Genomic DNA, 14,755 nt, shown 5'->3' on the forward strand with positions numbered 1-14,755 from the left:
AAGAGGAAAAGGACAGAAAATGAGCAAAATAGAAGAAGAAAAAAAGTTTACCTAGAATAAACAAAAAATTTCGAGTAAGTACTAATACTTTCAAGCTTTTGATATGCCTCCCTTTTCCCTTTGCTTTAAGACTTCAATTACATATTTGAAAAATCTAATTAAGCCTAACATTCTTTTGAATACTGATGGTCAAATTCAGGAATTCCTAATAATAATAATATTTATATTATCTAATGATTTTATGAGGTAAGAAAAAAATTAGTATATTTTCTCCACATTATTTTAAGCTTTATTTACATTAGTCTCTTCAAGATAAAATGATCATTATATTCTCCTAAAATCATTCATTAAATAGTACCAAAAATGGTTTCCAACATTAAAAAAAAAAAAAAAGAAGAACACAAGCCCATACATTTTAAAATTTGAACCAGAAAGAAACAGAATTAAACTGACTTCTAATATCTTACTTTATATAGTAAGTTGTTGGTTAAGCATGACCAAAAAGGCTTACCCTAATTTTTTAATCACATGATCTGGGAAAAAATGAGCATACTTCAGGCAAGATAAAAGTGTCAATAAAAGGTCTTTAAAGTTAGTTCTAGTTTTGAAAAGTCAATGTTAGCCTTCCCCACTTCCCTCCTTCACGCTATCCTATTCGTTTAACATGCATAACAAAATTGTAATCAAGAACCATTCCAACAATGGTTCCCAGACTGGAACCATCTAGGTCTGATGGAGGCCTTATTAATATTTATTAGATGGTTTCTGGAAGGAAGGAAATCTATCTTCTACTTCTCTTATATCCTTTTAATCCTTTGGGTATATAGGGCAATCTATTTTCTGAAGTAGCTTTGCTACAAAAAGCATTCAAAGACTATGTATTGGAAAACTATCATATTAGACTATTACGCTCAGGCTTGATGTCTGACAAAGGACTCTTCAGTAATAAAGGTGCCCACCAAGACTACATAAATCATCCATAAATCATAAATCAACACATAATTTCTGACCTCCTTCTACTGTTTTAGTTATCAAGCCCGTTCATGTGCTTACTTAAAATTCTAATCCCTTCAAGCTCTAAAAGAGCTGGTACTTACAGTATATATCTACCACTTATTTAAAGAGTTCTTTTGCACTCTCACTAGCTATTATCCAACCATAAATTCTGCCCTTGTTTATAATTATAAGTGCCTGGAAAAGGCAGGTTTCTTAAAATAAGAATATTTCCCCCTCTAGTTCACTCAAGTGAGCTGTGGAATTCTATCCAAGATTATCAATTCATCTCACTTAACTGTTGTAACCAGGAAAAGAAGAAAGGGAGATCAAGAGCAGTTAAGTATAAGAGCTTGCTTATTTTCCAGGAGGCTTTTAACAAGCTTTCAACTAATTAAAACAATATTATTCAAAAGCTTTAGAACATACAAGCCTATTAGTAAAAGAGCAATATAAATGTTGAAACAAAACAGAATTTTTGGTCTTTTAGGAATCTCCTTCACTTAACAATGTTCACTTACCCACTGGAATTAACTTGCTTTGACACTTTCTTTTTGAAATGTCATCTTAAAAACAACAAAAAAAGGGATTTCAGATTTTGTCTCAGACTAGTTTATTGGGGAATAACAAATTCAAAACCCAAATAGATGATGAAAATGCCTTACTGCTGGAACATGTAAACATCATGTAGGTTATTGGGTGAGAATTACAGAGAAGGACAGCAATATTATAAAAACTCTAATGGTAGTCTCCACAAATGACAATTTCTAAATGTTAATACATAGAAGTTTTTAGAATTAGAATTAAGTTAAAATAAAATTAAAAGACCAGTGAGTTATAAGATGAGAGAACATGTTTGAGGACAAACTGCCTTTTACTATATATTTAGTCTCTATTTATAACATAAAAATATAATATTATGTTCCTCTTAAGAAGTTTGGAATATCTAAAACAATATATTTAAAGCTAAATCTTCACCCTATCTTAAAGCTGGGAAAATTTGAAAACTAGAAAGAAGGTAACAAGACAGCTAAGACGTTTTCCAAAATATGTCCTGTAGATTTTCTGTAACAGGTTCTATAACAGGTTAAAAAAAAAGTTCCATGAACAAATAAGTTTGTGAAGCAATACACAGTATCTCTCTCTCTCTCAGAGATTAAAATATGTATCAACTGATGTGAATGTTCAACAGTATTTTCTAAATAAAAAAAATAAAAAACAAAAGCACCCAAAGCAAATGAACATAAGCTCATAGATCCAATAAGTGATATTAGCAAGGTTGCATGTTAACTACAAAGCACTGATGAAGGAAATTACAGAAGACCTAAATAAATGGAGAAAAACAAGATAAAATAAAATACATATTAGTCTGTTATTGGCTCAAAGAGGTCCCATAAAAAAAAAAAAAAAAAGCATGCTTAATTTTTTTAACCCAGCATTTTCTAAATGTATTTAACTAAAAAGCAGAACTAATATTCTCAGAACACACCTTCTAGATGGATTAGGCATAAAACCATCTGCACAAAAAACTGATGACTTTTGTATTCTTACAGTGGTCTAAGTTGCTTAAATAGAGCCTCTTCAACTATGTTTACTCTTAATAAACCATATGGGTTTTCTTTTTTAGGCAAATAAAATGTACTCACTGTTGTAGTACTTCCTTTCCCTTCTGAATGGTGCTCTCAGTCAATGACAGGTTGCTAAGGGAGTTATTTCAAGCCAAGGTGTAAAACTCTTGCTAGTAGTTCCCAAGTTTAATGGAATTGGAAGCTCTATAACATTAGAGTATTTCTCACAAGGAGACAGATCAAACTCCACTCTTTCCTAGTGAAGCCTATCACACAGGATTCTAGAGTAAATAGCATAGATCCAGTAAAGTTCAGAAAATTAAGATCAATAGGAAAAGTAGTCCATATACATCAAGAGATACCACCTACCAAAGGTGAAATAAAGAAAGAAAGGAAAGAAAGAACGGTTAAAAAAAAAAAAAAAAAAGCCAAGAGGATACAAGAATGTTTTGGAAATAAAAATGAAAACAGAGAGAGATGACTAACAAACAAGATGACCAAAGAATACACAAAAACAGTATTAAGTGGAGACACAAGATGAAAGGACAGTTGACAACCCCCTATGGTATGCAATCCAATATGTATGGTCAATCCCAGACTTTAGGGGAGGAAAGATGTATTGCGGGGATTCCATCTGAAAGTGCTGTGGTCCAACAACGCAACACTATTTTTCAGCTTCTTTAGGTGCAGATGGAAGAGGCTCAGAAATTCACTAGAAACTGAAATAGAACTGTGTGTATTTTTTTAATTCAAGGATGCCTCTTCGGATTGAAAACAATCTTTAAAATATACTGACATAAGTGTCTAGTCAAGGCACATGCCCAGGATAAGAGTAACACCGTTGGGACAGAGAAATAAAACAAAACAAAAATATTCCTCAGATTCATTTATTTTACTATTTTATTTTCTGTGCAATAAGTATATTAGCAAGTCTTTTGTATTATATGCAAAGGAATGGTAAAATTCAGTGCAGTTTGAAACGGCAATTTTAAAAGCCCTGGTACGTAAAATAAACGAAAAAACAAAAATTTACACTTCGAAGAGAACAAGGCTTGAGCCTACTAAATCAAAAACGCCAAAGGAAAAAATCAGTTCACCTGACAATCCCAGCACCCTTCGGCTGCTGCTCTCTCCCATGATGCTTCCTTAAAGACTACTTTGAAGGGAAATGTAAATCAGAGGATATTTGGCATAAATCTAAAAGCAACATGATTTTAACTTTAACTAACAAACATCATAATTCAGGGCACCACACTTTAGGTTGCTATTAATAAAGGTGAGACTTAGAAGATAAAAGATTAACATCATATCTGCTGGTATTCATTTATGCAAAAATAATTGCTGTGGACTTTTCAAACAGTTATGCTAGCTTGATTCTTAATATTGATAACCAAATAATGTAAGGCTCAAATTGTCTTATGAATTATAGTTAAAGTTAGAAACAAACTGACTAGTATGACTATAATAATTTTAAAAAGACGGCACATCTTGGGTAATACCCTGCCATGTTATTTCACTTTGGAAGTTATTTCACCTTCAGAAAAAAGGAACATGACATAAACAAATAACCTGTACATTCAGTGCTCAATAAAGAAAACCTCAGATTACCCAGAAATGTTTTAAACATGTCTTTATATATAGCTCCTTTGGGTAGATTACAATCTACGAAGTTATCAAATAGCAAAATTCAAACAGTACTTTTTGTATAGGTTTTTAAAATTATTATCTAGTTTATTATTTTCTTAGGATTAATTTAAATGGTGAAATAAAATGTCTCTGTTAAATAATATAGCAGGGTCAAACGTAGATGTCAACATTTTCATAATCAACTGTTAGGTTTGGCTATCACAAACCTAAAACAAAATTTGGGCTTCAGGGGGTAGATACCAACAGTATGAAGTTGACATCTCTATGTATATGGTACGCATTTATGAATGAATAATCTCTCCCTCTTCATCAGCAGCTTTCATATCTCCAGTAAAGTCCTTCTGTGTAATCCACAACCTCTGGTGGGAATTGTGAAAGGCTGAGCAATTGATGAAGAAATAAAGAATATCAAGTATAACCAAACTTTATGAAATCAAAGCTTGAAGACACTGCATGGAATCCCCAAATTCCATCACCCATATGTTCTTAAATTGGGCTAAGCTATCAGTACAGTTTCATTCTGACTAACTCTGTTTATACTGCAACAAAACAAGACAAAACAAAATGGGCATGGCCTATAGGACAATGTTTGAAAGGAAAGTTTCCCGAAATATGTATGGTGGAAGAAAATGTATTTCAGTATTTTAGTGACCTTAATCAACTTATGCTTTTAATGCAGAAATTTAAGTGTGGTAAATTATACCCACTAATTTATTTAAGAATTTATCAGCAAAAATGAAAAACCTTTGGACTATGATCAAATATGTGCTTGTACTTTTTATTGGCTACTAATTGGCAGAACTTCACTGTTACATAATTCTAATATTCCTTTGAAGTTAATGATTTCGGTAACAATTGTCCTCTTTTTAATATCTATTATGATCTTTTAATATCAAACACAACCCAGATATAGCCTAACTTTATCACTACATCATTAAAATTACTAACATGACCTTGTTCTAATACATTTAGGATCCATTTTAAGTCGTTAATTTATGTATCATAACTTTCAATCACTGTCATTAAATAGGTTAGGGGTTTTTTGGTAATATGTTTCTTTTTAATATTTTTATTAGTTGTAGAATAATTTATAGCTTTTTGTGAGTGTCATTTGAATTTGAAAAGATAACTTTCAAATGTGTATTCCAGGATGTCATTATAAAATTTTGTGCAAACGTACTTCAAAAGTAAAAGTTCAGATCGACAGATCCTTTTGTAAAGTACAGTAAAACTGAAATATATATATATAATTATTTAAAAAAGCAAAACCCAAATCCTCCTAAAAGCAAATTTTACTTTTTAAATAGATACGACCTTTTGAATCAAGTAAAAGTCATTAAGTCATGCTTTTTTCTTCCACGTTAATTTTATCTTCAAGCTACGGTGGAATAAAATAAAGACCTAAACATTACTTAATTAAGACTTTAGTAAACAAGATTTTTTCCACTCGCATTTTGTTTTAAAACTTCAAGAAGAAAGAATGAAGACCCCCATGAGATATTTAAGTTTGATTCACATAAGTGGAACTATAACTTTCTTCTAACTTTGTGCAGTGGGCAGGGATTTTTGTGTGCTTTGCGCACTAACATATATCCTTCACTTAGAATAGAGCCTACGTAGTACCTAATAGATATGCAAAGAATATTTTTGAATATATGAATACAGAAAAACATTTAAAACGGGATGATCATCTAAATGCAGTAATAACCCATCTGTCCAAAATTAATGACCAAGATGATGTGTATGTTAAGGCCTTGGAACTAAGCATTACCTATGTAATCATAATGGTTTCATTTGGAACAATAGCTGAACAATAATTATTTCCTGATACTAAGAAGCAAATACGATGAATATATAAAAAGAAAGTTTAGAAACTAGCAAGTTCTAAAACATTTCTTGGGATATAAAAGTCTCAATAGAATCCAGGTCATAAAAATACTTGGAAAATCAAGACTTGACAAGTGTCTCTACAGGCTTAGGAAGGCAATTCAGAAGAAACCACACTCTAAAAACACAAAAGGTTTGTCTGAGCAGCAGCACCAGGGTATTTTACAATAATTCCAAATTGCCTGAGGCATCTTTTTACTGGTTTCCTGGTATTAGTTTTAGAGTTAAAAGGAACCAATTTGGAAAGGGCCTGCAGGAAACACAAACAGCAGTTTTCTTTGCCCCTAATGTTTTCTCATACAGTAAACAGAAATATAAAATAATATATGTATACTTTTCTTCCTATATAATTTTATAAATAATATGAGACTCCCTAACGCTTCATTTACTTTGGAAAAATAAGGAAAATCGTATCATGTTCAAAGAACATTGGGGGAAAAAAGCGAGAGCATTTATCCAGTTAAGAATAAGTTATGAACCCCACATTATGTGTGATAGTTAGAGAGTTCACTATAATAAATATGCTAAAGTTAAGAGAGAATATTTAACGACATCTAAAAGAACCAGGTGAAATCTAGCTAGAACAAAAAAAATCAAGGATGACTTATTAAAAAGTTTACTAAATCATTTTGGAGGAAATAAAGTACTTAATCATAATCAGAACATATATTTTCACCATCTGAAATATCATCACTGAATATGTTCTGGAAGGAAAAATACATATCCATATGGAAAGGGAAAAGTAGGTATTTAGTGTAGAGAGCATAGGCAAATAATTCCTAAACTTCGTGAGAAAAATACTAACCCTTAAAGTATTAGGTAGATTTTTATTTTAATTTTCCATATGAGAGACTATTAACTTAGTCATTGAGTCTCTTAATATTTCATGCTTTTTATTTAATGATTTATCCTTACACCTTTAATAGAGAATACAGGCAACTGATTTCTATAAAAGCTTTTGGTTTATATGCAGGCTTTTGGGCTGTTTTTCCTGCAAACTATTAGAAACATCTTCAATGAATGAACACTGCTACATTTAGGAAAAGGAGGTTTTTCCCAAATCTTACACCAATAAGAAACAAACACCTTCTAAGAGATAAAATATAATTTCACAATTAAAAAGAGACCAAGAGTTAAAAATTAAAAATTACACAATCCATGGGGTGAATGAACACTGTACCTTTGCAGCCCTTTAATTTTTCTAGTATGTTTACCAATTAGAATCATCTTCTTATTGATATAGTGAATATTTTGCTTTAATTTAAAATTTGTCACAATTCCAGTTACAATAAGAAAAAGTGCTCATAGACCCCAACATTAATACTCTCAGAGGCCAAGAGAACTCCAGACCAACTCTACACTAAATGTATTGACAACTGCATAAACAGCTTTTATTCAGGGCCTTTTTATGTATATATGCACATATGTATTTTTAAAAAATGGAGATGGATGAAGATATGTTAAGCTAGTGGCTACTGAATATCAAGGAGATGCTTCTACAAACTAAGTCAATTACTCATGCAGAGAAAGAATGAAGAATGATCTTATCCCCAATAACGATGTTCATGATCCAACTATATTTGTCATATTAACTTATGCAAAATCATAAAATATCAACAATCACAGCAGAAAAGTAATACCAGAATCTCCAAAAGATTTAGTGATTCTCTCGTGCTTCTCACTGTAACATATTTCAAGCATCTTATAAAAGATTTTTAGGTGGACTGCAAAATAAAGTAAATAAGTAAAAAAAAAAAAAAATTAGAAAAGAGAATAGATGAGTATTCACAAATGGGTAGAAAGTAGAAAAGTATTGCTTGGCTCAGAAACACTACATGGACTGTGACATCTGAGAAATTTATTGTCCAGCTAAGTTTACATTGACTTAAAAATTAATGATAACAGAAAGAGGGGTATTAAAGGGGGAAAGGGAAAATCACTGACTAGAAAGAAAATGATCACTCAGTAGCAAACATCTTTGAATGGAAGAGCTACAGTGAGGAATGACAATGTGCTCATCAGTTATGGCCACCCTGAAACAGAAAAAGGAAGTAGAAAAGAAGTGAAGTAAGGAAACTAAATTTTTCTCTAGGGAGAAAAGAATAAAATCAATCTCTTATCAAATCCTCTTAAAAAAAAAAAAAAAAAAAAAAACCTGAACGTAAAAATTCTAGTTTGACTTTGACTGTAATGGTTAAACACATTTGGGAGCACATTACAAATAGCAAACAAGGACTCAACTTCTGGGAATACATAACCTATAAATAAATAATTAATTTTACCATCAAAACAAGATTAAGATGTATTAATGGAAAAAGAGAATGAAAGTAGCAGTCATAGGAGAATCAAAAGGGCAAACATATGGTTACATCAAGTTTCTCCATTAAAAGAAAGGCATAGATTAGATATTGATGGTATTTCAGTCCTTTAGAGAAAAAGTGGCTAAACTTTAGACAATGAGAGTGAGGGAAAAGATCTATTAATTAAACATATGAATCATTAGTAATATACTATAAAATATAAAATGATAAATTATCTAGAAATTTCCATGGCCCAAAGCACAATTACTGGTACTAGGCTTTTGGTTGTTGTTTTCTTTATCTTGGGGAGAGTGGACGGTGGGCTGCGTGTGTGAGGGGAGTGGGTGACACTGAGGTGGTGACAGAAAAATGTAAGGAGACCAAAACTAAACTAAACTAAACTAAAAGGGAACAACTGAGAGAAACCTGTATACTTCAATGATAAGACTAATGTCTGTATAATACCATTTTATAGTATATTTTGGTACTTTAGAGAAATAGAAACGAGTTAGACATTTAATGATAAGTTTATTAACAGCTACCCATAAAGTGGAAAAAGGAAGTTAAAAAAAACTTTATGAAACCAATTTTAATGTGCCTTGTCCTCCGTTTTTGCCTAAATGTAGCCGAGAATCTATATAAAGTCACATAAGCCCTTATATATAATGGACTCCATGAAGTCAACTGTTCTCAGTTACATCATCAAAATTACCACAGAACATTGACATACATTTGGCAACAAAATCAAGTAATTACTAAACAGAGATATTATAGTTAGTCTGTATGTATACATATATAAACACATATGTAGTAAATGCAGCATGACTTCATATATAATTTAAAGTGTTTTTCTTAATTTGATATGTAACGAAAATAATAAAGAACATACACGTATTCATCAGAGATTTAAATTTGATAACTGCTGGACATAATCTAGTCAAATTTAAGGTAACAAACTGGGAAAGAACAAAATATGCATAAAGGCTTGCAACTGTAAATAAGGGCACCCATTTCCAAAGCATAATATAACAAAGCATTACACAAGGAAAGTGAATTCCAATGCATTCATTTTTATTGTAGTTCAATGTAATTATTAAACTAGAATCTTACTTTAGGAGTAGCCAGTTTTAAGTAAATTCAAAATATTTTTCCCACTGGCAGATTTTGTATTGCTATGACTAAACTTTTAGAGCTATGTATTTTCTTCAAAACAGCCTATGCCTTCGTACAGAATTTGAATCACGTACCCATGCCTCTGTCTGAATGGGCCTCATGTTGCTTAGTAGCACCTCTTCATAGTTTCCATAATCAATGAATTTAACAACCGCTGTCATGCCAGAAGAATGGAGAGCTTCAACTTCTGCTCGGTAGAACTGAGGACACAGAAAGGAGTTGGGAAGATGACAATCCACATTGTCTACAAAGGGCAATGTTTGATGGAAATATAAATACAATGTATATTTTTTGAAAGCTCATTTTTTAAAATTCTTTTTTATTGAGCTATGTATATATTGTGAAAGGATCACCACAACAAGTTTAATGTCCATCACCACAAAAGTTACAAATTTTCTTCTTGTGCTGAGAACTTTTAAGATCTACTCTCTTAGCAACTTTCAATTACACAGTATTTCAAAGAAAATTTTTAAGAGAATAATATTTTTAAGAAAGAAAACTTACCTGCAGATAATCATAAATTGGCTAAAAAAAGAGATAAATTCTCTCATCCATGTGAGTTCTGACATACACGGGGCAGTAGTAAGATTTCAGGACAGAACTGAGAAGGGTCAGTAGAGAAGAATATTCACATGTTAACGGGAATAAAAAAACACCCCGCAAAACTAGTGTTCTGTTTTGTTGCAAGCCACTGAAGCCCTTAACCAATATTAGTAAGATTATTCTTATGTACTAATCAGAAAATATAACTATGGAGCATAAATATATGACAAAAATAAATCTCAGAGAAAAAGGTTCCCCGCCATAGTCATCACAGGCTAATGGGGTGAAGTAGGGATGTCAGATAAGGAGTAAACACATTACTTATATCCAGGATTTATCAGATTTGAGACACTGAAAGACCAAATACTTTTATTTTACCAGTTTACCTAGTATAATTTGGCTCTGGGAATTAATTCACGTTAATAAACTCAGAAGGAGCTGATTTACATAACAACAACAATCTTAATTTTTTTCTGTTAATGTAACCACAAGTAGGTCAACTAATTGGAGTACTTCTCTGCTACAGGTCAACCCATTCAGGACCCAAATTATAGGTCTGAATGTTGCTTAGTGAAGACAAAATGAAAAGTAAAAACTATTTACTCTTAAGGAATATTTCCTTCAAATTAGGGTAATTGGATGCTCTACTATAACACTCTAACAGTATCTCTTAATAAGCCCACCAGAATCAGAAAATGTTAAAGGCAACAAAAATTCTTATTCTCTACCTCCTTCTAAAATATGTTATCCTGAGTACACCAGGGGGAAAAAAAAATGTTTTTACTGATTAAATAGTATACTTTACATCACAAAGGTTATTAAGTTAATCCATGGTGTTTCCTTCCCAGTTCTAGATGCTAGCAAGTTTAAAAACACCATGCTGGAATTCTTTTTCTTATATTAGAGTTCCTGACATACATTCACGTCTATCCTTTTCTCCTTTATTTCTTAGTGTCACACTTCTGTGATCTATGAATTGCTGTGAGTTTGTAAGCTTCTCAGATAATTATGTCAGTTCTGGTAAGTTCAACAAACAAGAGTAATAATAAGTTGACATCCTTTTAGGAGCTTAGAGTCTAACGAAAACAAATGTGTGAAAACTGACTTCTATATAACATGGAGAGTACCGTAATAATGGTGCAGTGACATGGCACTTAATAGGGCTGAGGAGTTGGGGACGAACTTCCTGTGGCAGATAACAATGGATACAGTCTTCAAGGATGAAGAAGGTTTAGCCAAGCAAACAACTGAGAAGGGTGCACCACGGGAAGTTACAGAGACCTAAAACATGGAGATGAGTGCAGGAAACTACAAACAGTTTAAAATTAATTATGACGTGATGTGAGGAGGGTCAACCAATAGGAAATAAGACGGGACAAGAAGGTAAGGACCAGCTGAAAGAGGCTCTGTATGCATGCTGCAGGCTCTATTTATTCCACAGGTAAAAGATTTTAACTAGGAAGAATGACAAGGTCTAAGACCAGGATCAGTGATGGTAATTCCAATGACAAATTTAACAGGAATAAGGTTTAAGGCACAGAAACCATTTTGGAGGTTGTTACAGCATTCCAGTAGAGAGAGCAGAAAGAGCTGAACTAATTATAGCAGTCTAGAAGGAGAAGGAGAATTGGTCCAAATTCCCAATCCTTCTATGGAAATAAAGGCTGAAAGAAGGCAAGGTAGCGTAAAGAATTTTTTAAATGATAGATTATACCAATTGGTTAATTATCTGCATTACATCACTATAATGCTATTATGGCTAGAGTTTCCTAAGGACCGTTACAACTCACGTTTTTCTTAAATCTTTATCTTCGTTGGTCTCTGGTTAGAAAATTGGAAAGTTGCTTATTCTTGACAAAACATTTAAAAGCTATCTCTTAAATTAGGTGTTTTCAGAAGATAACTAATCTCATCTTTTTCAGAGGGTAAATACTGTTCATTTGTTTAATGGTGTAATACAGAGAGAGCGTACAGTCCCTCATTCTAAACTGAGAGTGCATATCCAATTAAAATCAAGTTAGTCACCTCAGAAGATCATGCAATTATTCTAAGAACAAAAGCTCAAAACACTTTGGGAATTGTTAAGTACGGTCTTTCACAAACTATATGACATTATATTAAATATATTCAGGAAAGGCAACAGATGAACTCATTGTTATTGGTTTTTTTGAGATAATTACAGTTAAAAGTAAACTTTATTAATAATTCCATCAGGTGTTTGAAGAAATTAGGATAATAGCATAACCAGAACTATCTGATATATCCCAAGCACCTGACTCTTAGCAGCTACTCAATTACGGTTTAGTCAATATTTGTTGAAGAACTTGTCTGTTAAATCCAATATCTAAATATATGTAGCTCTGTTAATATTTTCTGTTGCTTTATTTATTCCTAGTCATTCATTTTCTCTTCCTCTCTCTCTCCATTTTTAACCATGCCCTCTAATTTTTTCATAGGATTGCAGACATTGCAGATGAAATATTGAGGAGGTCTAGAAAATGTTATTCTTCCCAAAAAGGGGGATTATATTTTCCTTTGGCAGACAGAGTACAAACAGGTATCTTTGAGCCTGTAAATCGTTGGTTTTAGCTGTGTAATGGCTTGTTTGTATGAGTTTTGCACTTACTACTAGGGCATGATCCTTGTGGGATTTCAATGGAAATCCTGACTTATCTACTAAGACTTTCAAAAATTATTGGCCTTTCAACTCCAACTTCAACTCCAAACTTTCTCTGCTCATCAAGATCACCAAAAATCTCAGATTGTCCAATAAAAAAAAAAAACAAAAACTTTTCCATTATCATCTTAATCAAACTTTCACAGAAGCATCTGACACAAGTGGCCACTCATCCTAAGATAGACACTGTTAGCTCTATAAACCTGCACTGATTTCCAACTACTTCACCTTTTCTTGCCTTTATCATGAGGGAGAAACAGCTAAACATAAGTAATCCCCCACTACCCAAATCAAATAGTTCCTGTATGTTGGAAAGTGGTCTGAGTTGTTAACAGTTAGAGTCTGAGTAGTGAAGAACACTTGCTTCCTAAGCCTTCCTAACAGCTGGGGAAGAGCCACGTGAAATAGTTCCAACCAGTGAGATTTCTGGAAAGGCTGTTGCTTTTCTGGAACTAAAAAAAACACAAAACCAAAACCAAGACAAAAACCGCTGTCTCCCCCTCCTTCTAACCTTGAATGAAAACTTGACAGTCGGGATGCTGCTTGTAGATAGATGCTATCCCACCATCATACAAAAACCTTACAGGACTGTGCCATCTAGCTATACCAGCCGATACCCCTCTCCTTGCTGCTCTCATTAGGAAACATCTAACATCTTGCTTATACTTCATCATTCACTGAACACAGTAGGGCCCATTTCCTGATCCCAGGACCTATAGCATCCTTTTAAAAGATCCAACCACATTCCCTAGCCTGAATTTCAGTTCCTTGAAAACTGTAGTTAACTTTGCCTCCACCTCTCTGTTTAGCCAAAGATACACTCTCATGGGTACAGCCTTACTTTATGAACTGAAACTATTCTACCCATGAAATAATTCAAGTTTTTTGTTTTTTTGTTTTTTGTTTTTTTTTTTTTTTGCTGGACTTGATCCACCCAGATCTATACTATGAGTCTGTTTATTACTATCTTGCTGGTATCTCCAGTCCCCTACCACTCTACTTTTTTCCTACATAAGTGCCCTATTCAGAATTAACTAATTAACAGAGTCCATAAATAATTATGAAATCCCTATATTACAGGAGAAGCAGGGCTGCAGAGGAAAACTAGACAGACATAGCCCTGCCTTCAAGAAACTCGAAATTATGGTAGGGGAAGGAGTTATCAATCCAAGAACCAAAACTAAAAATACAAATTGTGGTAAGTTTTAGAAGGTGAATAAGGCACTGAGAAAGACAACAGTGTAGAAGGGAGGAGGGGGCATGTCAAAGAAGGCTTCTCTAGGAAGTGATATTGCAACCAAGCTCTCAATGATGAGAATAGTTGGTAGAAGAGTACGTTGGGCAGAAGGGAAAATATGTGCAAGGGTCCTTCTCTCTGAGGGTTCCTTTTTTCTCTTTCCTTTCCTGTTCTCTATTGGTCTTCTCCCTCTCACCCAGGCTCTTTTAACCGATCCACCGTATTCCTTCTTGACCACATCTTCTGTCTTTCCCTTACCTTTTCTCCATGATTTCCCTCTTTCCACTGTAGTCAGCATATAATGTAGAACTAAAGAGTGTTTAAATTATTGGCTTAATAATTATCATTTATTATTAGCTAAATAATTAACCTTTCTGTTATTTCTTTAAGTAGGCTGATTGTATATTTTCTTTAATTTAAATGTAATCTGCAGAATTTAACTCTGTGCCACTCAATTCATTTTCTTCCTTGTGAATCAGTATAACTTTACTAGAAAGAAAAGCAAACATTGACAGTTCATTCGGTAAGTGAAATAACTGATCAACTCTACTTAATCGCTTTTAAATACTATTCCGATAGGCAATCTAAAATCAGACCTTACTTAACCAAATTTTATGAGACTGATTCTCTATAAGGATCCATAAAAAATATTAAATATTTTATTTTTCCTCTTTTATAAATTACGTATCTATAAATCTGTTCAAAGACTTTAAACAGATACAGCCATAGA

The 14,755-nt window shown here is 32.8% G+C and overlaps 1 protein-coding gene across 5 annotated transcripts in view; it reads right to left on the bottom strand.

Annotated features, from left to right (window-relative positions):
* Positions 1-14,755, bottom strand: part of TDRD3 (tudor domain containing 3) — a 162,090-nt gene that overhangs the window by 26,035 nt on the left and 121,300 nt on the right. For all 5 annotated transcript variants that reach the window (XM_086710860.1, XM_086710868.1, XM_086710884.1 and 2 more), the window contains exon 12: positions 9,643-9,768. In XM_086710860.1, coding sequence (XP_086566986.1) covers positions 9,643-9,768 — 126 coding nt within the window. The remainder of the gene's footprint in view (positions 1-9,642; positions 9,769-14,755) is intronic.

Source organism: Puma concolor, chromosome A1 (genome assembly GCF_028749965.1).
Source record: "Puma concolor isolate L17-30 chromosome A1, mPumCon1.1.hap2, whole genome shotgun sequence".
NCBI classification, from domain to species: Eukaryota; Metazoa; Chordata; class Mammalia; order Carnivora; family Felidae; genus Puma; species Puma concolor.